This window comes from Oncorhynchus mykiss, chromosome 12, assembly GCF_057628025.1.
Source record: "Oncorhynchus mykiss isolate SJ-2025 chromosome 12, ASM5762802v1, whole genome shotgun sequence".
NCBI lineage: Eukaryota > Metazoa > Chordata > Actinopteri > Salmoniformes > Salmonidae > Oncorhynchus > Oncorhynchus mykiss.
Window position 1 is genome coordinate 81,217,373 of NC_143033.1, and position 26,645 is coordinate 81,244,017.

The window sequence follows — 26,645 nt, forward strand, 5'->3', positions numbered from 1 at the left end:
TACGTAGCTTACGTAAAAAAAAAGTATTTTTATATATATATCAACTTTCCAAAACGTTACGTCATGCTGAACACGCCGCCGTGGACGGAGTAAATAAATGGGGGTAAATGCATAGGGTAAATGAAACGTTGGTCCTTTATTGACCAATCACTTGACCGATTGCCAAGTAGACAAACAGGAAGTCAGGCCGCTAGATAATCATGGGATAACTTGTTCTTGAAAGGCATTTCCAATTCCGACCCTTATTTTGTTGACAGTAACGTTAGTTTGTAAGTGAAACATACAAGATGACAGATATGTAAATAAAGGTAAGAGGACAAATTATCGACCAACTATAAAGAGCTCAGGAGAGAACAGCTAATGTTAGCTTGTTTACAGAATATAATAAAGACATGGATGTCGTTGGCTAGCTAGTTAACCCGCTGTCAATTAGTTATTAGCTCATTCACTAGCAAGTCATTCAGCCTGCATTGAGTTCGCTTAACATTTGAAAGCAATATACAATATTTTTGTTAGCTATATTTTTACAATGCAACGTTGGAACACATTCAGCCGGCAAGAATCTCGCCAGTGACAAATGAATACCAACGTGCTTGCCAATGTGTTGGAAAAAATGTTAACTATTCATCTGTAATGTTGAGACATGTAGTTAGTTACCTGAACCCTAGGCGTGTCACTGTAATGTTAGCTGGTTGTCAACACGAATATTATTACTTACGTTAAACAATTCAGGTGCTGACTTATCACACAACGTATCACAGATTGTTAGCTCGCTAACGTTACTGATATACAGTGTATTCGGAAGTATTTAGACCCCTTGACGTTTTCCACATATTGTTACGTTACAGCCTTATTCTAAAATTGATTAAATAAAATGAGCTTCCTCATCAAGCTACACACAATACCCAGTAATGACAGTGAAAACAGGTTAAGAAATGTTTGCAAATGTATTAAAAATAAAATACCTTATTTACATAAATATTCAGACCCTTTACTATGAGACTCTAAATTGAGCTCAGGTGCATCCTGCTTCCATTGATCATCCTTGAGATGTTTCTTCAACTGGATTGGAGTTCACCTGTGGTAAATATCAATTTATTTAGACATGATTTGGGAAGGCACACACTTGTCTATATAAGGTCCCACAGTTGACAGTGCATGTCAGAGCAAAAACCAAGCCATGAGGTTGAAGGATTTGTCCGTAGAGCTCCGAGACAGGATTGTGTTGAGGCACAGATCTGGGGAAGGCTACCAAAACATTTGTAGCATTGATGGTCCAAGAACACAGTGGCCTCCATCATTCTTAAATGGAAGAAGTTTGGAACCAACAAGACTCTTCCTACAGCTTGCCGCCAGGGCCAAACTGAGCAATCGGGGGAGAAGGGCCTTGGTTAGAGTGGTGACCAAGAACCCGATGGTCACTCTGACAGAACTCCAGAGTTCTTCTGTGGCGATGGGAGAATCTTCCAGATGGACAACCATCTCTGCAGCACTCCACCAATCAGGCCTTTATGGTAGAGTGGCCAAACCGGAGCCACTCCTCAGTAAAAGGCACATGATAGCCCGGTTGGAGTTTGCCAAAAGGCATCTAAAGGACTCTGACCATGAGAAACAAGATTCTCTGGTCTGATGAAACCAAGATTGAACTCTTTGGCCTGAATGCCAAGTGTCACGTCTGGGGGAAACCTGGAACCATCCCTACGGTGAAGCATAGTGGTGGCAGCATCATGCTGTGGGGGTGTTTTTCAGCGGCAGGGACTGGGAGACTAGTCAGGATCAAGGAAAGATGAACAGAGCAAAGTACAGAGAGATCCTTGATGAAAACCTGCTCCAGAGCACTCAGGCCCTCAGACTGGGGCGAAGGGTCACCTTCCAACAGGACAATGACCCTAAGCACACAGCCAAGACAACGCAGGAGCGGCTTCGAGACAAGTCTATGAATGTCCTTGAATGGCCCAGCCAGAGGCCGGACTTGAACCCGATTTGAACATCTCTGGAGAGACCTATAAATAGCTGTGGAGCAACGCTAAGCTGACAGAGCTTGGGAGGATCCGCAGAGAAGAATGGGAGAAACTCCCCAAATACAGGGTTGCCAAGCTTGTAGTGTCACACCCAAGAAGACTTGAGGCTTTCATTTCTGCCAAAGGTGCTTCAACAAAGTACTAAGTCAAGGGAATACCTATGTAAATGGGATAATTCGTGTGTATGTATATACAGTGCCTTGCGAAAGTATTCGGCCCCCTTGAACTTTGCGACCTTTTGCCACATTTCAGGCTTCAAACATAAAGATATTAAACTGTATTTTTTGTGAAGAATCAACAACAAGTGGGACACAATCATGAAGTGGAACGACATTTATTGGATATTTCAAACTTTTTTAACAAATCAAAAACTGAAAAATTGGGCGTGCAAAATTATTCAGCCCCTTTACTTTCAGTGCAGCAAACTCTCTCCAGAAGTTCAGTGAGGATCTCTGAATGATCCAATGTTGACCTAAATTACTAATGATGATAAATACAATCCACCTGTGTGTAATCAAGTCTCTGTATAAATGCACCTGCACTGTGATAGTCTCAGAGGTCCGTTAAAAGCGCAGAGAGCATCATGAAGAACAAGGAACACACCAGGCAGGTCCGAGATACTGTTGTGAAGAAGTTTAAAGCCGGGTTTGGATACAAAAAGATTTCCCAAGCTTTAAACATCCCAAGGAGCACTGTGCAAGCGATAATATTGAAATTGAAGGAGTATCAGACCACTGCAAATCTACCAAGACCTGGCCGTCCCTCTAAACTTTCAGCTCATACAAGGAGAAGACTGATCAGAGATGCAGCCAGGAGGCCCATGATCACTCTGGATGAACTGCAGAGATCTACAGCTGAGGTGGGAGACTCTGTCCATAGGACAACAATCAGTCGTATATTGCACAAATCTGGCCTTTTATGGAAGAGTGGCAAGAAAGCCATTTCTTAAAGATATCCATAAAAAGTGTAGTTTAAAGTTTGCCACAAGCCACCTGGGAGACACACCAAACATGTGGAAGAAGGTGCTCTGGTCAGATGAAACCAAAATTGAACTTTTTGGCAACAATGCAAAATGTTATGTTTGGCGTAAAAGCAACACAGCTGAACACACCATCCCCACTGTCAAACATGGTGGTGGCAGCATCATGGTTTGGGCCTGCTTTTTTTCAGCAGGGACAGGGAAGATGGTTAAAATTGAAAATTGATGGGAAGATGGATGGAGCCAAATACAGGACCATTCTGGAAGGAGTCTGCAAAAGACCTGAGACTGGGACGAAGATTTGTCTTCCAACAAGACAATGATCCAAAACATAAAGCAAAATCTACAATGGAATGGTTCAAAAATAAACATATCCAGGTGTTAGAATGGCCAAGTCAAAGTCCAGACCTGAATCCAATCGAGAATCTGTGGAAAGAACTGAAAACTGCTGTTCACAAATGCTGTCCATCCAACCTCACTGAGCTCGAGCTGTTTTGCAAGGAGGAATGGGAAAAAATGTCAGTCTCTCGATGTGCAAAACTGATAGAGACTTACCCCAAGCGACTTACAGCTGTAATCGCAGCAAAAGGTGGCGCTACAAAGTATTAACTTAAGGGGGCTGAATAATTTTGCACGCCCAATTTTTCAGTTTTTGATTTGTTAAAAAAGTTTGAAATATCCAAGAAATGTCGTTCCACTTCATGATTGTGTCCCACTTGTTGATTCTTCACAAAAAAATACAGTTTTATATCTTTATGTTTGAAGCCTGAAATGTGTCAAAAGGTCGCAAAGTTCAAGGGGGCCGAATACTTTCGCAAGGCACTGTGTGTGTGTGTGTGTGTGTGTGTATATATATATATATATATTATATATTATATATATATGAGAAAGATTAGTGGAATCTGTGTGGGTAGCTGGACAGGTAGGATGACTGACAGTGAAGGTGAACAGGTGGTCACGTGTCAGGTGACAGAGGAATGGATGAGACTGAGGCAGGAATTCCTTTAACCGTAAAGTGGCATATTTACTGAGTAGTCTGTGCTGCATCAAAGGAAACAAATAACATGTATCCAATCAAATTCATAATCAAAGATCAAATCAGATCATTCATTATTAACATAAGTTAGGGAGTTCAACAGTTCAGTTCATTAAGTCAATAGTAATCATCCGCGAGTCATTTAGGCTCCTAACTATTTATCATAAATCATGAAAGAATACAAACAGTGAATGGTTATACAATCTATAATCCCCATCAAAGTCAATCAGTTAGCAAACAATGACGTTTCTCATTTCACTCTTTCAATTGTCTTCATGTGTACATATAAATAATTTCAATACATATGAACCATATCGATTGCATAATTGGCCTATGAGGATCCGTAGGGCCGTGAGCATTGACAATTCACATTACACAATATGTTTGAAGCGTGCGCTCCAAGCCGCGCTCCACGGTAATAACTATAAACAATAACTGAATGGCCCACTCTCCCGATCGCCACAGATCATTCAGATGAAAGGTAAGAGTCGGTCGACTTACGTGGATTCATGGACGCACAGAACTTCTGGATCAGATGGAGTTAAGGAAGAGAAAGCAGCGAGATCAGGCGATGGCAATTTCCTCCTTTTATGGAGTTGAGATCTGTCGGACATTTCCACCTGACCTAATTAAAGTGCCCCTGGCCCAGCTGAGTAAATGGCAATGAATTAAAGGATTATTCCACCAACTCCATGGGCCTTTTCTACATATATATATATATATATATATGTGTATTTTTGCAAAAATGTCAACCTGTTTTTGGTTTGTCATTATGGGGTATTGTGTTTAGAATGATGAGGGGGGGGATATTGAATCCAGTTTAGAATAAGGCTGTAATGTAACAATGTTGAAAAAGTCAAGGGGTCTGAATACTTTCCGAATGCGCTGTAGACTAGCCAGCTATAAAATCTTTCAGTGTATATTAAACAGTTGGATACTAGCTACATGTGAAGGCAGATGGAGCTCTACTGTGTGAGTAACTGCATTTTCAGTGTCTGCTGAAAAGAAAGTGCTGCTCCACAATTATTTTCCAGAAGATACTGACCCTACCGTTACGATTGTTTGTTTAAACTGAGCTGTACTGGGGTCGGAACACAATCATGATTACATTAAAACACTGTGGAGCTAGCTGGAGAAATGGCTCAGAAAACATACCTCAATGCAGGGATGGGTGATGTCACTGTACTCCAAGTTTTAGCTTTATCCACATTGATGCATCGAGAAGATTGAAATACTGCTAGTTTTCCCGGAAAACTGCCCTTTTCATCCTCATGCTAGCTAGCGTATGCTAGTAATAATACATATCCCATCCCTACATTGGGATTTATATTCCGACCCATATCTCACACTGGCTCCCCATTGTCTTAATTTAACCATGATTGCGATTCGAGCTCAGTGTAAACAAGCCTAAACGTAGGGTTGGTATCTTCTAGCAACAACATTCTAGTCTATCTATTTGAAAGAAACCCATGTCTGAAATTCCTACTGTCATCACAAGCTAGTCACGTTCCCTCAGTCTAACTCACTGAGGGGAATTATTAACATGTGATGCAGTTTAACATACGTTTGTAGCTACTTCCTGGAGAGAAGACTTAGTATAAGCTACTACTATGTTCTGTGCAGCCAATATCTCTCAGCTTACATCTGAGCTTTGTCCCCGATGGTAATCAAGGTTTCTTCTTAGCTGAATAGTCAATGGTGTGTCCACTCTCAGGTTGATATGGCAATAAGGAAACGACCTCCAGACTCCAGACAGTTGGACAAGCACAGTAGTCATGAACCCCAGTTCTCCCTGTGAGGGCCAGAGCCCTGAGGGTGACCCTCCAGATGATTGGTTCCACCTTTCCACCATGTCTTTGGGAACTCAGGGCTCTGATGGGAGCCGGGATGACCCAGAGGAACCTGAGGAGAGAGGCAGACTCAAGTCCAAGTTGGTGTCGGCATGGAACAATGTCAAATATGGTATGTGTGCCTAAAACCGTTTTGACCTAACAGTGACCAGTCACTTATTGCTTGTCATTTTATAGTTTGTTTTCCTTTGCCCATCCAGGCTGGTCGTTCAAGTCAAAGGCCCGCTTCAGCAAGACCTCTCCTCTGACCATGCTTGGACAGTCTTATCTGCTCAGTCATGGAGGTGAGAGATGTTCTGTTGGTTGCGTAACTCCACCCTTTTAAAAAGACCCACACCTAATGGTAAACTGGTATGTAACTGGATTTGAGAAAATTCTATATTCAAGGCCAGTGTCTGTCCTTGGTTTTGTCAGTGGAGAGGGAGGGCTTTCGCCAGGCCTTTGCCACTCTGCTGTGGCTGACGTACAGGCGGGGCTTCCCACAGCTGGATGGTTCCTCTCTCACCACAGACAGTGGGTGGGGCTGCATGCTGCGCAGTGGACAGATGCTACTGGCACAGGGGCTGCTGCTACACCTGCTGCCGCCAGGTAAAAGACAAAACACACTTGTGCACGTGGGAGACACACACATATATACATACATACAGGTACATGTTTCCAGCTGCATCTCAAAGTATCTCCTGAGTAACACACTACTACAGTTTATCACTACTTAGCCTTGTCCCTTGTCTCTCTATTGTTGCCAGGCTGGACCTGGCTCTCTGCCAACCATGTGTCCAAAGATGACATGGAGGTACAGGAGTCTCGCTCCTTGGGTCCAGAGGTGACTAAGAAGGGAAGGAGGAAGAGCATAGTGTCCTTCCTGGAGAGCCGGACTGAGGTCACTCACAGACGAGTGGTGTCCTGGTTTGGGGACCATCCCATCGCCCCGTTCGGGCTGCACCAGCTGGTGGAACAGGGCACAAGCGCAGGGAAGAAGGCAGGGGACTGGTACGGCCCCTCCATCGTAGCACACATTCTTCGGTGAGAACTTAGAAGCTAAACCTGCCCCCCCCCCCCAGCCATCTGCATTCTATACAATACATCTTCCCTTAGTGATGTGGGCTGTCTGTTTGTTTTAGTAAGGCTGTTGACGCAGCATCAGCAGAGGTGTCCAATCTGACAGTGTATGTAGCACAGGACTGCACTGGTGAGTGTTCCCTTGTTATTTCATTCTCACTGTTTGGCAGGGTTCCCATCAGACTATAGTAATAGGTTGTATCATTATGTGGTCCCTGTGTAGTGTACATAGATGATGTGGTGAGGCTGTGTGAGAGACCTCTATCTGAGGGCTCCACAGGACCCAGTCCAGCCTGGAAGTCTGTCATCATCCTGGTCCCTGTGCGCCTGGGAGGAGAAGTCCTCAACACCACCTACATCAAATGTGTCAAAGTATGTGTCAAGTCAAAGTAACATGCTAGAGACATGCACACAGACACTGACAACCACAGAACACAGTGAGAGATTGGTAAACCATTCTTGTTTTTATTTCCATAGAATCTCCTGAGGTTAGAATGCTGCATTGGAATCATTGGTGGCAAACCCAAGCACTCTCTGTTCTTCGTTGGGTACCAAGGTAGGTGTATGGTCTTCCTGTTGTCATTCTGTAATTGTACCTTCCTTGTACCCTCACTCTGACCATGCTCATGTCTCCTGTGCTAGACGAACAGCTGCTGTACTTGGACCCCCACTACAGCCAGTCCACAGTAGATATCACACAGGATAACTTCCCCTTAGAGGTAATGGAAGGCGCTCTCTTTCTAGTTTGGCTGTCTGTGTTGTTTGCAAACCCTATACATTATTCTATATCCACGACACTAGCCCAGGTCTTAGACCAAGATTGTATCTCGGTCTAGCAGTGTAACACTAAGCCACTTATTTACCGACCTGTCTGTGCCTGTTGGCCATACTTTCGTGATACAATCAAGATAAAATCTCGGTCTAGAAACTGGGCTACCCTGACGCCACCATCTCTCGCCTTAATGGGGCCTTCTCCTCTCCACTCCCCCTGCAGTCGTTTCACTGTAAGTGTCCCAGGAAGATCTCCTTCAGTCGCATGGATCCCAGCTGCACTATAGGCTTCTATGCCAAGAGCCAGAAGGAATTTGAGTTACTGTGTTCAACTGTTAGCACGGTATGTGGGGGGCACACACACAGGCACTATTGCTGCTACTATTTATCTACGCTATACTGTATATTATTTTTGTGTATATATTTCCAAACATAAAAATTCCAAACATAATTTTTTTATTTTGTTACTACTTTAATACTTATTGTGTATTCTTTTTATAAATGGGTATTGCACTGTTGAGGAAAGCTTGCAAGTATGCATTTCACTGTACCGTTTACACCCGGTATCCTGTGCATGTGACCAACTTGATTTTACTTGTGGTGTCCATGTCTGGCTATGAATTTGAACCATGGACAAGATGCTGTTGTTTACTCTTGAGATCAAATATGCATATATGAAGAGTATGCTATATAACTGGAGCAGAACATGTTTTAGTTGCAAGGAGCCAAGTACATTATTGCTTTCACAGTATGTCTGTAATACAGTCATTGGTTAATGGTTAAATTGAGATGAGGGGAAAAATAAGAGCTCTTCTAGAGATGGTTCTCTCATTCATCTCTCTTCCCCAGGCTCTCTCATCATCAACAGAAAAGTACCCCATCTTCACCATTGCAGAGGGTCAGGGACAGGAGGATGAGAGTGATGCACCCCCAAACTCTATCACCCACATCCTGACCAAGGACAAGGCGAGGCTGCGAAGGACCAATAACAGCAACAGCATGGATGAGTTTGTGTTATTGTGAATTAACGTAGCAGGTATAAAAGTTCTAAGCTAGGTTGAATTAGCTGTATCCCTGAAAACTGGAACATCCGGTTGTTGGCAACTCTGCTAAGGGTGCTGTGAACAGACTGACTGAATGTGGCCAGCAGGGAACATAATTCACATACCAACTCATACACACAGTTACTGAACTGAGCTTTATCAGTGGCAGCTACTGACGGGGCACATGCTCCAGCATTAGCCTTTATCCCCAACCTCCACAGGCAATAACCAGGCTGGGTGAGGTGTTGCTGAATAGAACAGGCCAATGACACTATTCTTGTGTATTTATTAGTTTGGGCTAATTATTTGATTTAAGGGGATGTGTTTTTATGAATGTAACAATATTTTTTAAATGAAGGTTTTTGTATAATTGTTTTTAATTTTAAGGTTTTGATATCAGTATGGTTTTGAGGTTCTTACGTTAAATAACCTGCCTTCAACTTCATTGTTTATTATTCTACATGAAGTCATGGGTGACTCTATGCCTGGCTGAAAGACACTAACTGACCCTATTTCATCATTGTGTAGATAGGCTGCTCATCCCATAGTCCTCTCCACTACAACCTTTTGTTGAACTACTTTGTATTGAGTCTAATGCTGGACAATCTGGGCTCTGAGCTGCTGTTTGACATCATGTGACAGGATGTCTGCTCTGTGAATGGATTAGGAAAGTGGATTCCTTAGACCTTGTGACGTGCACATGGAACCGGTGAAGGAATCAATTTGTCTTCTTAGAGATGTGTTGGTTTTCTGTGGTTGAGTGAGGAGAGTATAAAATAATAATTTCAATGAAGAGGCACATTCTGAGCAATATAGGGTTGCATTTGCCCTGTTTTCGGAATTAATATTTTTTACATGGAAAATTAGTGGCACAATGCACTCAATAAAAGCTCAGTAAAAAAGATCACTCCAACTTCATCAGACTGATTTTAGTTTAGGCCATACAAATTTGAAATACATGTTTAACGGATACCCTGCAGTGCTTCTACATTGTTTGTTATTTGGGGTTTTAGGCAGGGTTTCTGTATAGCACTTTGTGACCTGATGTAAAAAGGGCTTGATAAATACATTTGTTTGATACCCCTCTTCAGTTTTCTCCCCACCCAAAAAAATCTGAACATTTTACTGAAAAATGTAATGATTATAGCTAAAATAATGTCCTCAAGCTTCTAGTAGAGAGCTATGCCACTTCCTCTCAGATTATGGCTGAACTATGCCTTTTTTAGCTTCATCTCTTGGTTAGGTCTCTAGGAGTTGAATTAAGGTCGTTATAGTATTTTAACAAGATCCACATTTAAAAATACATTTGGAAAGAGACCTAACAATGTTAGTATTTCTGGTTTATTGGAAAAATGCATCAAAAGCAGAAATTCTGAGCAGTGTAGTATCTAAAAGGGAAAGTGCTGCACATTAGTCTGTAGGTATGGACCTCATGTCATGGCCATACTGCTGGAAATACAGGTGAGAGTGGTACTGTAGCTCAGGCAGCACTAGTCGCACACAGAGCCCCTCTTCCTGCAGAGTCAGGTTCCCTCGTACCTTGTATCCCAGGATGGTGACTGTGTCGGTCTGCCAGGGCCTGACCAGGTCCTCCAGCTCACCAGGGGGCACTCCTCCTCTGGCCACACACTTCTGTCTGAGCCTCTGTGTGGAGGCCCTCAGTAGGGTCACCTCCCTTTTCAGTCTCCCCAGGCCATACTGCTCAGCTTTCTCCCAGAACACCTGCAGAAATAAGTTGTAGAGCAGCACATCCAGACTGTTCCAGGCCCAGAGCCTGGCCTTGGTGTCCTCCTCTATCGGGGTGATGTCCGAGGGGGCGCGGACATTCAGGTGCACATAGGCCAGCTCCTCAGGCTCCAGCTGCAGCAGAGCCCCCAGGAGAACCAGAGACTCGTCAAAGTGCTCAGCAATCATTACCAGCTGGAAGGCCTCCTCCAGCTGAGTCAGCTCCATGGGCCAGGATGCGTTCCACTCTTGGCTGCTGAGGCCCAGGTCAAAGCTCATAGGGTTCCTGGCTAGGCCATTCCCAGGTTCTGTAGGGTCCCAGTAGGACTCTGGGGCCTCCAGGAAGACTGAGAGGGCTGACTTCCTGTTAGCTGTGTCAGCTGCCTTTTTGGCTAGAGTGAAGGCAGGTACAGTGGAAGTGTAGTAGCTGAAAACGGACTCAAAGGTCTGTAGAGGATCACGCAGCAGGGTGATGTAGATAGTGTTCTTGGGCATCACCTGTTTCAGCTGTCCCAGGTCCAGCCGCATGTGGCTGCAGAGCATGTCGAACTGAGAGGAACCCGGTGGCAGCTCATCTACAAAGTCTGCTCGGAACCTGGAGCCATAAGGAAGGTTAAACATGTTAAAGCAGTGAAAGTTATCTGCAGTTAATATCCACCAAATGACGGGGCTCCAAATGTACCAGAGACCTGACAGTATATTTGATCATCTGAACATTGCAATAGAACATATCTACTCATCAGATGAATAGAGGTAACCGTATCTTACAGGATATAGTAGTCGTGCCCATACCTATCTGGGTAGCTGAACTGGTATGCGTAATAGGGGAAGGCGAAAGTGAGGTTCTCCTTCTCCCCAAGGCGGAACATCAGATTCTGGACAGTGCTGCTTCCAGTCTTGTGTGTTTTGAGGAAAGCTACAGGTGGAGGGCTCCTCCTTGTCTTCATAAAGATGTCCCCATTGGGATCTCTTTGATGCTGCAGATTGGGTGTCTGAACCTCCTTCCTCCTGTTAGGGGCAGTGTGAGATGGGACGGGGGTGTTTGGAGGAGCATTGTCGGAAAGTGCTCCCTTCTCCTCCACCTTATGGCCCTTGTGCCCACCATAGTGGCTTTCGACATAGGAAAGAGAGAGGATTTCAACAGACATCTAGGTAAATAAAGTCTCAACAGAACTTATGCAGCTTAGCTGTATGCCATGACAAAGAACTCCTCATTAATCAGTTCTGTATTTGAAAGTTTTTTTTAATCTGTAATGCATTTACGCAAATATATTTAGTGTTTCTCTGGTACATTTTCACAATAACCACTGAGTTAAATCTATTAGTTGTACCACCACCTACAGCTACAGACAGTGCATAATGGTGTGGGGAGAAAGAGAGAGACAGACTGTCCCTTACCTTGGATGCTGCAATGACTGAGTAGCCAGGAGCATGAGTAACAAGGTGACACACAAAGCCATCAGGAGACCCATCACACGGTGTCTCCAAAGTTGGGTGAACAACCAGCGGAGGGTCATCTCCTTTCTGTGGCCCACCCGAAACACTTTCCTCTGGAACCTTCTTCCCTCTTAGCATGGAAAATAGGCTCTGGGACTTTGAAGGTGAGACTGGGTTCCGGAGCTTAAAGAAACTGAGAGACCTGACCTCACCCTCTAAGCTGGCTCAGTGAGACGTCACGCAGCCAGCCAGCAACTCTCCAGCCAAGAAGCCATGATTGAGTTTTTGACTAACATAAGATTTGAGAATGTCTATTCTCAAGCTTTGCTGCTGTTGTGTAAGGTGCAACTGCAATATGACAAGGCTAATGTCCTTATTCACATGTTAAGAGCAGCAATCACTTTTTGTATATCAGGGATGCCAAATACTAAAAGCTAAATTGGACAAGAGACAAGGACATTAAGGAAAATAAATACATACAATAAATTAGATACAATTAAAATAAATAAGAACACAAAATTCCCCAACACAAATAATAGTAAAACCACCTAGGCCTAAATCAAGGTGTGCAACAATGAAAATGTATTTTAATAATAGCCTACACATCTACAAACAAGTTAATGACACCCTTGTTTTTATGGTATTTCACTATTGTCTGATATGAATGTGTGTGATATGATTGTGGCAAACACATTGACAGTGCTTTTCATTGAAAGGGACGGGTCTGATATTGGAGGGGGCGTTGCTTTCCTCATCGACCCTTAATGTGCATTATCATTCAATTGGTTAAAATGCTACATGTCAAGATACTATTGGCTCATAATAAAACCGGTGATAAACGGGTAACCCTTACCCTCCTGTGAGGAGGCCATGTTCATTACAAAAACGTTGCAGATAGAAATGCCATGACTAGAGCAGACCTGATTCTATACACTAAATATTTGTTCTACATCATACATTTATATCTGAACGTTGGCCAAAATCTTTACTGGAACAAGCTACAACAAACACTCAAACTGGACAGTTTTATCTCAAGCTCTTCATTCAAAGACTCAATCATGGACACTTACTGACAGTGATGGTTGCTTTGTGTGATGTGTTGTCTTCTCTACCTTCTTGCCCTTTGTGCTGTTGTCTGTGCCCAATAATGTTTGTACCATGTTTTGTGCTGCGACCATGCTGTGTTGTCATGTGTTGCTGCGTTGTTGTCTTAGGTCTCCCTTTATGTAGTGTTGTCTCTCTTGTTGTGATGTTTGTTTTGTCCTATATTTATATTGTATTTATTTTGTATTTTTAATCCCAGGGCCCGTCCCCGCAGGAGGCCTTTTGGTAGACCGTCATTGTAAATACGAATATGTTCTTAACTGACTTGCCGAGTTAAAGGTTAAATCAAATACAATAAGGTAAAAGGTTTTGTCCTGATGAACGCGGTTCCAGTGGTGCGCGACTTCAGGATTTTTGGAGTCGACTCCGACTCCTGTGATCGGAGTCGAAATGAGTCGCCACTTATTCGACTCTTACTCAACTCCAAAAACACGCTGAAACGGATGCACACACACGTACGCACCACCTCATCATTACAGTCCTACTAGGAAGATTATATTTGTGTTTCAGAGGACTGGCAAGAGCATGATGCCTACCAGTTGCATATTAAATTACTATTTTGTTTGAATATAGAAGGTGATGTGTAAGAAGTTACATCTATACTATTTCAGTGATATTTCTTCCGTGTGCAGCCTCCACGGATCCCATGCAATGATACTGTGCACTCGATGCTGTTAAGCCTATTCTTTGACATGTTATAGCCCTATTCGGACGGGTATTACTAGAGACGTTGGTTTTGTAATTATTATCCAAGTATGTGCGTTGACAAAAATATAGGTCTCCCCATAATATTTATATTGATGAAGTGTGATCATAACCATTATTTTTGCGATCCATTCATGACGTCCTTCCTAATAACAATGCCCCACATCCTGCTGAACGGTATATACACGTTTGATTGTGTATATGGGTGAGAACGTGAATGTTACATTTACATAAAGTTCAGCGGGGATCCTGCTTTGCGAACTATTGCCTAGGACAGGGCTCTCTAACCCTAATCTAGCGCATCTGATTCAATAATTAGCTGCTTGATAAACGGAATCAAGTTAGGCTACAACTGGATCTGGAGCAAAACCCTACAGGAACTCTCCATGAACAGGGTTGGGGAGCCCTGACCTAGGTCATCAAAAGCCAGCCCGAGTTTCATTAAATAAACTATAGGCAATCATTTTTATAGCGCATTTAGTCCTAATTTAACTGATGCATTTGGCGATGTTCAACTTCAATTCACTGGCACTATGAAGATCAGTTTAGCCATACTCACTGACGGCCTAATATATACTTTAATATACTTTTGGTAATTTACGAGGCATAGCTAGATACAGATTACCAAGATACAGCCTATGCGCCTGGTCTTTCTGCCAGCCCATATCTTCTCTCTCCCTCGCCTGCTCCTCTTTCCCTTCGCTATGAAAAACGCTAGTGTGTGCGTGTAGAATAGCTCAGCCTACTCATTGATAGCCCTGACCTTCGTGAATTTGCGCGAGACATTACAAGGCAAGCAATTGTGAAATGCATTGCAATAGCCTACATATTTTGATTACCGATGCACAGTTCTGCCTGCTAGCGGACATGCCTGGCTGTGCCCCTCCCATCTCCCCCTCGCTCTTTCTTTGCGGTGAAAGATGCGAGTTTGTGTTCTTCTGGAAATAGTTTCCTCCATTGCAAAAATACTGAATTTTAGGAGTCGAAGCTTGACACCAAGGAAAGGGAGTCGACAGGCAAGGAGTCGAGGAATCGATTATTTTGGAGTCGACTATCCACCACTACCCAGTTCTCTCTAGTCCCTATGCATTTAAGTTCAATAACCTGTATCATCATATTTTTACTGTACATATGCCAATCTACAAAACAGCACCTTTGGCTATGGTTATTAAACGAGTCAATATTGCTTGTGTTGATAACGGTCAATGTTTTTTTGACATTGCACATTTTATTCAGATAGAAAAATGCATGTAAACAGAGCTCAATTGCTATTATTATTATTGTCAACGACTACTATCAACAATGATACCTCATTATCTTATTTTACTACGTGTAATAATGCTGTTCTATAATAATTTGTACACCCATCCCCCACGTCGACATACTTCGAAAGGACCTACTCGCGAAGGGTGATTTCAATGTAAGTCAGATTCAGGTGTTTTATTTTCAATACTTCGTCGATGTTATCCTTCTTCAGATTAATAATACGTAATTTCACTGTCTAGTACCTTTTGGTTATCGTTGGGTTGGGAAGGAACGGTAGTCAGGACCGACATTACTCGTCTGTCTCTGCAGACAGTGGCGACAGACTGAAATTAATACATGTTTTTTGGTAAATGTATCTAGTTAACTCGAGCCGGGGTACGGGATGCGGGTTGGATCAATCAACTGAGATCATTTTTTTTTTTTACTTGCGGCTTCTCTCAAGTCAGCAAAACAACGTCATTCACACCATACATTTTGTTAAGACAGCATGTTCGGTTAGCAGAGACCATACCATTAGCTAACGTTAGCCAACTGTCTGGCAGTGTTCCAGTTTATTCGCATTTATTATGTGGAAAACAATGTTTGAAATGTAGCCCATCACATGGGTAAATGGATTCTGACCTCAAACAAATATAGCGTGCTATTATGTTGTAAACGGAGCGAACGGAGGTTGTTGTGCTGCTAGCTAGCTTTCTAGTCAAATTATACACCACATTAGGTGCCTTACGCGCTGCAATACTGTAGATCTCTGCGAGTTTTGAAAGTGTTATGACCGATAAGGAGTTAACATTATTTTTTGGTGAGGGAAATGTTTGGGGTGATCAAACTTGAAGTGTGTGTCGCATCTGGATGCAGAGGGCTGGGGCGAGCGGGGAATGGCGTCCTAGATGTATCAGGAGATATATACTTGGATTACGGAGGACGAATGGAAGGAAAAATAGAGGAAGGTGAGCTTGAATTGGTCAAAAATGGAGGGAAAGGGAGATGGTTTGTTGAAGAATGGTAGAAAGTGCGATCTGTACCCTGGATCGAAGACAGGATAAATGAAAGTGAATGAGGGCGAAGTATCGGAGGTGGTAGGTGTGAAATTCTCGGAGCCCGAGGATTACACGGAGGGTTAGGATAAAGATTAGTCTGACGGTAGGAGTGAAATTACGGAAAAAGTGGACCCTTGCCTTTTGGCGGATCCATTTTTAGTTTCGGGGTGGGTGAAAATTGAGTTGGGTGGTATGGAATCGGTGAAGGAAACCCGAAGTGGTCTTGTGATTGTTTGTGTTTCTGTGTTGGGCCAGATGAAGCAGGCGCTTCGCGTCTAACGTCTGGGGTCAGGATATGTGAATTGCTTTGCTCTCAAGCATAGGGCGCCATTAAAAGGAGTGATTACTGGGGTAGCGGTAAATGTGAAAGTGGACAATCTGAAGCCAGGGGAAGATTCCCGGTGTTTGGGATGCTCTTCGTTTGGTGTGACGCAGACAGTGTGGCTTGAGTGGAGAAACAGAGTGGTCGTTGTGTTCTTTTGATGTTGAGTCTTTGCCCGGCAAAGTGATGTTATATCAGTTATCCCTGTACGAGCTTTTGTACCGAATACATTACGATGTTAACGTTGCAGGTGTGTCATGCTAATGGGCATGTGGCAGCAGTGTAGGATGGAGGTTCCTATGTGTGCAGAAGGACATGAAAGGTATGTGTAGCGTTGGTGCATTTTGGTTGAGAGAATGACAAGTGTGCAAAGCTGTCAAGGCAAAGGGTGGCTACTTTGAAGAATCTCAAATATAAAATATATTCTGATTTGTTTAACACTTTTTTGGTGTTATTACATGATTCCATATGTGTTAATTCATAGTTTTGATGTCTTCACTATTATTCTACCATGTAGAAAATAGTTTTAAAAAATAAAGAAAAACCCTTGAATGAGTAGGTGTGTCTAGAGTTGCACATTATGGGGAATATTCAGAGGTGGATACTTTCCTTGGGAATTAACAGGAATATATGGGAATTAATGGCAATATGCAAATTAATATTAATACCATTTAAATATAGATGTTTTCTGCATTGGATATATTTACCATATCATATGTAGACAAACATTAACCTTTTACCTTAAAAGTAGACATAATTGCAAATTATTCAAACCTTCCAATATAAATAATAATAAAATAAAAATTGCTACGAATGTAACTTTAATTAAATGAGATGACTCTTCACATGGAATGAACAACAAAAGAAAGGGAATATTGAATGATCCCCAATGATCCATGTCATCTCCCAAAAACGTTTTCAACATACATCTTTAAAATGAAACTAAAGCTTTGGTTGTCTTCCTCTCAGGCTTCCATGTCTTCTCCCTGGACCTCCTCAATGTCCACCTCTTGATCATCAGACTCTGAGGCCTCATCTTCACTGTCACTTTCCAACCTGGTTGAGGATGGCTCATTGTCAGGCTCAAAAAGCCTCAAATTTGCCTGGATGTCCACCAATTTTTTAACCCATGTATTGGTCAGCCTATTGCGTGCTTTGTTGTGTGTGTTTCCAAACAAGGACCAGTTGCGCTCTGAGGCGGCGGCTGTTGGTGGGATTTGGAGGATAATGGAGGCAACAGGGGAAAGAGCCTCAGATCCACAAAGTCCCTTCCACCAGGTGGCTAATGAGATGTTGGCACGACTACCATATTGCATCTCCATCCCAAAGCCCTTGCTTGGAAGTGTACTTCGCCAGACTGCCAAGAACCTTGCCATCATCCAGGCCAAGGTGGCGAGACACGGTAGTGATGACACCATAGACCTTGTTGATCTCTGCACCAGACAGGACGCTCTTGGCAGCATACATGTACGCTGCGGCGTGTATGGGCTTCAGGCAGAAGTCTTCATGCTTTTTGATGTATTTCAGAACTGCAGTTTCCTCTGCTTGGAGCAACAGTGAAGTGGGCAGGACAGTATGGATTTTTTCTCTTACATCTGCAAGCAGAGTCTGAACATCAGACAGGATGCCATTGTCTCCCTCAAATCTCCTATATGTTTCAGGCTGCTTACCACTCTCCCAAAATATATCATCCAGGAGGATCCTCTTGATGGGGCTGTCCATATCGGCAGACTATGATATGGCCATTTCTTGGAGAGACTCCTTCCCCTCCAGGACTGTCCAACATGATGACAACACCACCCCAACGGGTGTTGCTGGGCAGCTTCAATGTGGTGCTCTTATTCTTCTCACTTTGCTTGGTGAGATAGATTGCTGCTATAACTTGATGACCCTTCACATACCTAACCATTTCTGTGGCTCTCTTGTAGAGTGTATCCATTGTTTTCAGTGCCATGATGTCCTTGAGGTGCAGATGCAATGCATGAGCAGCACAGCCAATGGGTGTGATGTGAGGGTAGGACTCCTCCACTTTAGACCAAGCAACCTTCATGTTTGCAGCATTGTCTGTCGCCAGTGCAAATACCTTCTGTGGTCCAAGGTCATTGATGACGGCTCATCTGCAATGTAGAGACTGGTGTGTCTGTTGTCTCTTGTGTCTGTGCTCTTGTAGAATACTGGTTGAGGGGTGGAGATGATGTAGTTAACTATTCCTTGGCCACGAACATTCAACCACCCATCAGAGATTATTGCAATACAGTCTGCTTTCTCTATGATTTGATTGATCTTGACTTGAACTCTGTTGAACTCTGCATCCAGCAAATTAGTAGATAAAGCATGTCTGGCTGGAGGGGTGTATGCTGGGCGAAGAACATTCAGAAATCTCTTCCAATACACATTGCCTGTGAGCATCAGAGATGAACCAGTTGGCCAGATGCACATGGCCAGATGATTCTGCATCTGTGTTGCAGTCTTCACATATGATTTGGCACGGTATTTGCAAATGTACACAACTTTTCCTTCTACGTTACCTGCAGTGAAATGTCTTCACACATCAGATGGTGCCCGTGGCATTTTCCTGTAAAGATTAGAAAAAAATGAGTAAAAAAACAAATACAATTCTTTACAATGTAAAGATAAATAGTTAAGCAGTTAGATTAAACAACTCCTTTTGTAAGATACATGTTTTAAAATGAAACATGTATGGAAACAGGTGAATTAACAGCTCAAGTGAGCTAAATCCCACATGGTAGCAAAAACTAACTAGCAGAAATTGTTAACAAGTTTGAAATAATTTAAACACACTTTTCTGTAGGCTACAATTCCCTAGTTAACAAAAAAAATATTCACCACACCCAATATTGTAATCAAAACTTACCAGAAAGCATGTAGTCCTTAGATCAGACAGTGTAGTAGTGTGGGCTGAATAGCATCTCATTAGTGTGCAAGATCTTGAGAATCAGCTGTACATGTGATGGAAGAATGCACTGTGCATGCAGAGGGTTGCAATTCCATTGAATTGGGGATAGGTTATCCAAAATATGCCACAAGACCTAGAATGTATCCCACAAAAAAGGTTCACTGTTTTAAGCTAACTTCTTTGATGAATTTAAACAAAATTCCCCAAATTCCAGGGCTTAACTTCCCAGGAAAAAATTCAGGAAATTTACCGGAAAGTTTCCAACCCTTTGCAACCCTAGGTACAGCCAACTAATGCAATATCGTCAAAACGATACAATATATCGTCAACAGTATGTAACGGTATCAATCCCCCCCATCACTAGTACACATTACATTTTACTCCCCATTGCTGGGTTGGTTTGTTGTAAATAGTGGTCAGTATCTCATCTGTCATTTGTCCTCTGCAGAGGAGCTTGGTGCTGTCACATTCTCAGACTCACTTGAGAAATGTCCACCCCGGACCCCCCCATGGGAGGGACGCCTCGGCCGGGCCCGTCTCCAGGCCCTTCTCCAGGCTCTGCTCATAGCATGATGGGACCCAGCCCAGGTCCCCCAGCCTCTGGACACTCCCACCCACAACAGGGGCCCTCAGGATATCCTCAGGAGAATATGCATCAGATGCACAAAGTAAGACAGAAAATGGGCATATCCATAACTGTAATGTATGTAAAATGTCTTCTATGGTCTGCGGTACCATTTTATGAGACTTTTTTTGCATTAATCTATTCATCCTTTACTGTACATAAGAAATGTATGTGCTGTCTAAGTAGGACATGCTTATGTCAATGTATTACTGTGTGTTGTCTTCTCCCAGCCTATGGAAGGCATGCATGAGAAGGGCATGTCTGATGACCCTCGCTATGGACCAATGAAGAGCATGGGCATGAGACCAGGTGGAGGCCACATTGGAATGGGACCCCCTCCTAGCCCCATGGATCAACATTCACAAGGTACCATACCATGGGGTACTGATTAGATTGGATAGAGGAAACATTGACTCTGTTATTGAAGGAGCTTAACACAAAAGGTTAATGACCTAAATATGATGCTTATGATTTTAGACTTAAGCATAATTGTTTTTAAAGCTGATTACCCGAAAGAGAATGCTAACTCGTGTAGACTTGTGTGCACTTGTACTGTGAACTCAACCAGCTAGTTTCTCCTCTTTCACTTCTGTCGTTTTGTTGGGTAGCGTGAGCAGCAGACGCTCAGTGGAGGGGCAGGGGAAGGGGCTTCTCCTTTCAGACAATGCTGGTGGCAGCTGTCTGCTACAAAACTACACCAAGGACAGCGGGACAGAGGGGCTGTTGAAATACTGTAACACAGGAGAGGGTGTTTTTCTGTTGACTGTTCTGTCCTGTATTGACTGGTGACATATCAAATTGTATTCGTCACATGCGCCGAATACAACAAGTGTAGACCTTGCAGTGAAATGCTTACTTACAAGCGCTTAACCAACATGGCAGTTAAGACAATACCTTTTACATAAAATAAAAGTAAGAGATAAGATGAACAAATAATAAAGAGCAACAGTAAATAAAAATAGCGGGGCTATATACAGTGGGTACCGGTACAGAGTCAATGTGCGGGGGTATTGAGGTAATATGTACAGAGAGTGAGACTCAGCTGTAATGTGTGCATGTGACAAATGCCTCTAACCCTATTACAGGGGCTGAGTCACTGGCTTACTGGTGCTCCTGAGGTGCTGACTTGTTGCACCCTCGACAACTACTGTGATTATTATTATTTGACCATGCTGGTCATTTATGAACATTTGAACATCTTGGCCATGTTCTGTTATAATCTTCACCCGGCACAGCCAGAAGAGGACTGGCCACCCCTCATAGCCTGGTTCCTCTCTAGGTTTCTTCCTAGGTTTTGGCCTTTCTAGGGAGTTTTTCCTAGCCACCGTGCTTCTACACCTGCATTGCTTACTGTTTGGGGTTTTAGGCTGGGTTTCTGTACAGCACTTTAATATATCAGCTGATGTAAGACGGGCTATATAAATACATTTTATTTGATGTCTGTTAGAGACTGATTTGTAAAGTGTTTGTATCGCCAGTCCAGCTCATAATCATAATACCAGTCTGGATTTGATTAACATTTCTTCTGGTCTGTTAGCATCCATTTCGCCACCATTTCATGCCCTACCATTCCCAGGGAAGATGACTTTTCTCACCTGTGCTGTTGTCTCCTCCCCAGGCTACCCCTCTCCACTGGGGAGTTCTGAGCACTCTCCCAACCCTGTGCCTGCCAACAGCCCTCCCCCCGGCCCCATGATGCCCTCTGGCCCAGGTGTCCCTATGGAGGGCGGTGACCCCCAGGCCATGGGCCAGCAGAGCCTCGGTGGTGTCCTGAGTGGTGGTTCTGTGCCAGGTGGGGTTGGGCCTGGTGGACCCACCCCCTTCAACCAAAACCAGCTGCACCAGCTCAGGGCCCAGATCATGGCCTACAAGATGCTGGCTCACAGCCAGCCCCTACCAGACCACCTGCAGATGGCTGTGCAGGGCAAGAGGCCCATGCCAGGGATGCAGCAGCAGCCAGGGATGTCCAACATGCCCCCTTCCTCTGAGCCTGGAGCGGGGCCTGGACAGCCACCAGCAAACTACAACAGACCACTTGGTGAGTGGGGTGGGCACATGCAAGTTTATGCTACACAGCCTATTAATGAGGTTTGCAACCCTATGAATGACACACAAATGCACATAATTACAGTCAATCACACACAAATGCTGTCCATCTCAGACAAAGAAAATAAATAATTTGAATGCTTAACAACGACCCTTGGTGGTGAAACTACAAACACATGCTCTCGGTCCAGGCACCATTTTCTACTTTAACTAGACTTCAGTAGGCATGAATGCCCAGGTAGTGTCTGATCATATCTAATGTCATCTTGCAGGAATGGTAGGCCCAAACATGCCTCCTCCAGGACCCTCAGGTGTTCCTCCTGGTATGCAGGGCCAGCCCACCAATGGACCCACTAAACAATGGCCCAAAGGTGAGCCTCAGCTTGACCCCTGGGCAGTGATTTACCTGTGTGTGAGAAGGCACTAGTCTGTAGTGTTTTTAGTCCATGTTCTTCTCTTTCCTGTGCTGATAATTTCACCAGACCTATCACAAGGTTAGTAAGTAAGAATTTGTTCTTAACTGACTTGCCTAGTTAAATAAAAAACTAAACAAGGAATACACGCATATTTAACAGATAATAATTGCACCAAAACACTGTGGAATCAATGGTAGAACTAATAACTCTTTCAATGCCATGTATTCTAGGGCCCATGGTGAATGCTGCTGCTCCATCCAGTGCCCCCCAGAAGCTGATTCCCCCTCAGCCCACTGGCAGACCCTCCTCTGCTCCCCCCTCCCCCCAGCCCCCACCCATGGTGCTGCACCAAAAACAGAACTGCATCACGCCCATCCAGAAGCCCCATGGCCTGGACCCAGTAGAGATCCTCCAGGAGAGAGAGTACAGGCTGCAGGCTCGAGTGCTGAGGCACGTAGCGAGTAAAAATCATCTGTCCTCCGGTCCAACACTCACTACCGAGTTTCAAACTGCCTCTGGAAGCAACGTCAGCACAAGAACTGTTCATCGGGAGCTTCATGAAATGGGTTTCCATGGCCGAGCAGCCGCACACAAGCCTATGATCACCATGCGTAATGCCAAGCGTCGGCTGGAGTGGTGTAAAGCTCGCCGCCATTGGACTCTGGAGCAGTGGAAACGCGTTCTCTGGAGTGATGAATCACGCTTCACCATCTGGCAGTCCGACGGACGAATCTGGCTTTGGCGGATGCCAGGAGAAAGCTACCTGACTGAATGCATAGTTCCAACTGTAAAGTTTGGCGGAGGAGGAATAATGGTCTGGGGATGTTTTTCATGGTTCGGGTTAGGCCCCTTAGTTCCAGTGAAGGGAAATCTTAACGCTACAGCATACAATGACATTCTAGACGATTCTGTGCTTCCAACTTTGTGGCAACAGTTTGGGGAAGGCCCTTTCCTGTTTCAGCATGACAATGGCCCCATGCACAAAGCGAGGTCCATACAGAAATGGTTTACCGAGATCGGTGTGGAAGAACTTGACTGGCCTGCACAAAGCCCTGACCTCAATCCCATCGAACACCTTTGGGATGAATTGGAACGCAGACTGCGAGCCAGGCCTAATCGGCCAACATCAGTGCCTGACCTCACTAATGCTCTTATGGCTGAATGGAAGCAAGTCCCCGCAGCAATGTTCCAACATCTAGTGGAAAGCCTTCCCAGAAGAGTTGAGGCTGTTATAGCAGCAAAGGGGGGACCAACTCCATATTAATGCCCATGATTTTTGGAATGATATGTTCAAAGAGCACGTGTCCACATACTTTTGGTCATGTAGTCTACATAATTGGCAGGGGGGTTAGATCAGCTCAAATGTTGCAGATAGATTGTGGCTTCTATCAGTGTAAATATCTGCATAATTTCCAATCCCACATATATTTTTTGGCTGTATACACCTACTTGTTCGAATTTTTTTTTTAAAGGTACTATTTTCTACATTGTAGAATAATAGTATAGACTTAAACTATGAAATAACACATGGAATCATGTAGTAACCAAAAAAGTGTTAAACAAATCTAAATATATTTGAGATTCTTCAAAGTAGATGACAGCTTTTCACACTCTTTGCATTCTCTCAACCAGCTTCATGAGGTAGTCACCTGAAATGCATTTCAATTAACAAGTGTGCCTTGATAATGTTAATGCGCTTGAGCCAATCAGTTGTGTTGTGAGAAGGTCGGGGTGGTATACAGAAGATAGCCCTATTTGGTAAAATACCAAGTCCATATTATGGTAAGAACAGCTCAAATAAGCAAAGAGAAATGATAGACCATATTTCCTTTAAGACATGGTCATTCATTACAGTTACCAGCCTCAAAAATCAGCAATTAACTGCACCTCAGATTTTTATTTTATTTTTATTTCACCTTTATTTAACCAGGTAGGCTAGTTGAGAACAAGTTCTCATTTGCAACTGCGACCTGGCCAAGATAAAGCATAGCAGTGTGAACAGACAACAGAGTTACACATGGAGTAAACAATAAACAAGTCAATAACATAGTAGAAAAAAAATAATCTATATACATTGTGTGCAAAAGGCATGAGGTAGGCAATAAATAGGCCATAGGAGTGAATAATTACAATTTAGCAGATTAACACTGGAGTGATAAATGATCAGATGAACATGTGCAGGTAGAGATACTGGTGTGCAAAAGAGCAGAAAAGTAAATCAAATAAACAGTATGGGGATGAGGTAGGTAAATTGGGTGGGCTATATACCGATGGACTATGTACAGCTGCAGCGATCGGTTAGCTGCTCAGATAGCAGATGTTTAAAGTTATCTCCAACTTAAGCGATTTTTGTAATTCGTTCCAGTCACAGGCAGCAGAGAACTGGAAGGAAAGGCGGCCAAATGAGGTTTTAGCTTTAGGGATGATCAGTGAGATACACCTGCTGGAGCGCGTGCTACGGGTGGGTGTTGCCATCGTGACCAGTGAACTGAGATAAGGCGGAGCTTTACCTAGCATAGACTTGTAGATGACCTGGAGCCAGTGGGTCTGGCGACGAACATGTAGCGAGGGCCAGCTGACTAGAGCATACAGGTCGCAGTGGTGGGTGGTATAAGGTGCTTTCGTAACAAAACGGATGGCACTGATAAACTGCATCTAGTTTGCTGAGTAGAGTATTGGAACCTATTTTGTAGATGACATCACCGAAGTCGAGGATCGGTAGGATAGTCAGTTTTACTAGGGTAAGTTTTGCGGCGTGAGTGAAGGAGGCTTTGTTGCGAAATAGAAAGCCGACTCTAGATTTGATTTTGGATTGGAGATGTTTGATATGAGTCTGAAAGGAGAGTTTGCAGTCTAGCCAGACACCTAGGTACTTGTAGATGTCCACATATTGTAGGTCGGAACCTTCCAGGGTGGTGATGCTAGTCGGGCGTGCGGGTGCAGGCAGCGAACGGTTGAAAAGTAGGCATTTGGTTTTACTAGCGTTTAAGAACAGTTGGAGGCCACGGAAGGAGTGTTGTATGGCATTGAAGCTTGTTTGGAGGTTAGATAGCACAGTGTCCATATAAATGATTGCAGCCCATATAAATGCTTCACATAGTTCAAGTAACAGACATCTCAACACTGCTGCACAGAAACCACTACTAAAAGACACCAATAAGAAGAAGCGACTTGCTTGGGCCAAGAAACACGAGCAATGGATATTAGACTTTGGAAATCTGTCCTTTGGTCTGATGAGTCCAAATTTGAGATTTGTGGTTCCAACCGCCGTGTCTTCGGGAGATGCAGAGTAGGTGAACGGATGATATCTGCATGTGTGGTTCCCACTGTGAAGCATGGAGGAGGTGGTGTGATGTTGTGGGGGTGCTTTGCTGGTGACACTGATTTATTTAGAATTCAAGGCACACTTAACCAGCATGGCTACGACAGCATTCTTCAGCGATACGCCATTTCATCTGGTTTGCGCTTAGTGGGACTATCATTTGTTTTTCAACAGGACAATGAACCAACACACCTTCAGGCTGTGTAAGGTCTATTTGACCAAGAAGGAGAGTGATGGAGTGCTGCATCAGATGACCTGGCCTCCACAATCACCCGACCTCAAATCAATTGAGATGGTTGGGGATGAGTTGGACTGCATAGTGAAGATAAGCAGCCAACAAGTGTTCAGCATATGTGGGAACTTCTTAGACTGTTGGAAAAGCATTCCAGGTGACTACCTCATGAAGCTGGTTGAGAGAATGCCAAGATTGTGTAAAGCTGTCATCAAGGCAAAGGATGGCTACTTTGAAAAATATTACATATTTTGATTTGTTTAACACTTTTGGTTACTGCATGATTTCATAGTTTTGATGTCTTCACTATTATTCTACAATGAATAGTACAAATAAAGAAAAACCCTTGAATGAGTAGGTGTGTCAACTTTTGACAGGTTTTATGTATATAAATATTTGGTATATATTGTCAGTTTATTATTTTCCCATAACCCTACCACCCCTCCCCTAATTGGATTAAACTAATGGACAACACTTCTACTTACAGCTTATACATACTATATCCTCTACATTTTACGGACACAGTACATTTTACTTTATCTTGTTTTTTGTTATTTTTAGTCCCAACCTTCAGCTCCTCTCAACCCCTCCCATCCATCTCTGAACACCATCTAGTTTTAATGTCTATTTGCCATATATTTTTCAACTGTACTGTGATGTTTCACAAAAGTTCAGAACCTTTCTATTCTCATAGTTTCAACAGATTGTAAATTAAATATAATTTGTTTTGCA

At 43.4% G+C, this 26,645-nt stretch overlaps 3 protein-coding genes and 1 long non-coding RNA gene across 9 annotated transcripts; 2 read left to right on the forward strand and 2 right to left on the reverse strand.

Moving 5' to 3' along the window:
• The first annotated feature begins 62 nt into the window (after nucleotides 1-62).
• On the forward strand, nucleotides 63-9,839 carry LOC110538483 (cysteine protease atg4da). The gene is made up of 11 exons (XM_021625332.3): nucleotides 63-308; nucleotides 5,751-5,998; nucleotides 6,087-6,170; nucleotides 6,301-6,474; nucleotides 6,633-6,909; nucleotides 7,008-7,075; nucleotides 7,169-7,317; nucleotides 7,423-7,501; nucleotides 7,588-7,664; nucleotides 7,940-8,059; nucleotides 8,566-9,839. Exons 2-11 carry the CDS (start codon nucleotides 5,812-5,814, stop codon nucleotides 8,737-8,739), a joined length of 1,389 nt encoding a protein of 462 aa, XP_021481007.3. The 5' UTR covers nucleotides 63-308; nucleotides 5,751-5,811; the 3' UTR covers nucleotides 8,740-9,839.
• LOC149979402 (uncharacterized) lies at nucleotides 4,000-4,625 on the reverse strand. The gene is made up of 2 exons (XR_016485334.1): nucleotides 4,538-4,625; nucleotides 4,000-4,036 (listed from the first exon to the last, which is right to left on the reverse strand). It is a non-coding gene; the product is annotated as an uncharacterized LOC149979402 (long non-coding RNA).
• Nucleotides 9,840-10,082: 243 nt separating the features above from the next.
• LOC110538484 (galactose-3-O-sulfotransferase 2-like) lies at nucleotides 10,083-14,694 on the reverse strand. Its single transcript, XM_021625334.3, has 3 exons — nucleotides 11,883-14,694; nucleotides 11,277-11,594; nucleotides 10,083-11,079 (listed from the first exon to the last, which is right to left on the reverse strand). Exons 1-3 carry the CDS (start codon nucleotides 11,999-12,001, stop codon nucleotides 10,170-10,172), a joined length of 1,347 nt encoding a protein of 448 aa, XP_021481009.3. The 5' UTR covers nucleotides 12,002-14,694; the 3' UTR covers nucleotides 10,083-10,169.
• On the forward strand, nucleotides 14,638-26,645 carry LOC110538974 (SWI/SNF-related matrix-associated actin-dependent regulator of chromatin subfamily A member 4). 6 transcript variants are annotated; one of them, XM_090193643.1, is made up of 8 exons: nucleotides 15,455-15,943; nucleotides 16,606-16,677; nucleotides 17,325-18,214; nucleotides 19,721-19,940; nucleotides 20,128-20,263; nucleotides 21,516-21,935; nucleotides 22,216-22,314; nucleotides 22,590-26,645. In XM_090193643.1, exons 4-8 carry the CDS (start codon nucleotides 19,761-19,763, stop codon nucleotides 23,621-23,623), a joined length of 1,869 nt encoding a protein of 622 aa, XP_090049769.1. In that variant the 5' UTR covers nucleotides 15,455-15,943; nucleotides 16,606-16,677; nucleotides 17,325-18,214; nucleotides 19,721-19,760; the 3' UTR covers nucleotides 23,624-26,645. The 6 variants fall into 6 exon arrangements, with proteins under 6 accessions (XP_090049768.1, XP_090049766.1, XP_090049767.1 ...); XM_090193641.1 differs by lacking the exon at nucleotides 17,325-18,214 and having other exon boundaries at nucleotides 15,449-15,943; XM_090193644.1 differs by lacking the exon at nucleotides 16,606-16,677 and having other exon boundaries at nucleotides 15,459-15,943.

What these genes read in the sequence shown, in the direction of transcription:
- LOC110538483 (XM_021625332.3), top strand. Translation starts at nt 5,812, where the DNA reads ATGAACCCCAGTTCTCCCTGTGAGGGCCAGAGCCCTGAGGGTGACCCT. An exon ending in ATGGAACAATGTCAAATATG is followed by an intron (nt 5,999 to 6,086) that starts GTATGTGTGCCT and finishes TTGCCCATCCAG; the next exon opens with GCTGGTCGTTCAAGTCAAAG. An exon ending in CCTACATCAAATGTGTCAAA is followed by an intron (nt 7,318 to 7,422) that starts GTATGTGTCAAG and finishes TTATTTCCATAG; the next exon opens with AATCTCCTGAGGTTAGAATG.
- LOC110538484 (XM_021625334.3), bottom strand. Translation starts at nt 12,001, where the DNA reads ATGACCCTCCGCTGGTTGTTCACCCAACTTTGGAGACACCGTGTGATG. An exon ending in CAGTCATTGCAGCATCCAAG is followed by an intron (nt 11,595 to 11,882) that starts GTAAGGGACAGT and finishes CTATGTCGAAAG; the next exon opens with CCACTATGGTGGGCACAAGG. An exon ending in CAGTTCAGCTACCCAGATAG is followed by an intron (nt 11,080 to 11,276) that starts GTATGGGCACGA and finishes TTATGGCTCCAG; the next exon opens with GTTCCGAGCAGACTTTGTAG.
- LOC110538974 (XM_090193642.1), top strand. Translation starts at nt 19,761, where the DNA reads ATGTCCACCCCGGACCCCCCCATGGGAGGGACGCCTCGGCCGGGCCCG. An exon ending in ATATGCATCAGATGCACAAA is followed by an intron (nt 19,941 to 20,127) that starts GTAAGACAGAAA and finishes GTCTTCTCCCAG; the next exon opens with CCTATGGAAGGCATGCATGA. An exon ending in CATGGATCAACATTCACAAG is followed by an intron (nt 20,264 to 21,515) that starts GTACCATACCAT and finishes TCTCCTCCCCAG; the next exon opens with GCTACCCCTCTCCACTGGGG.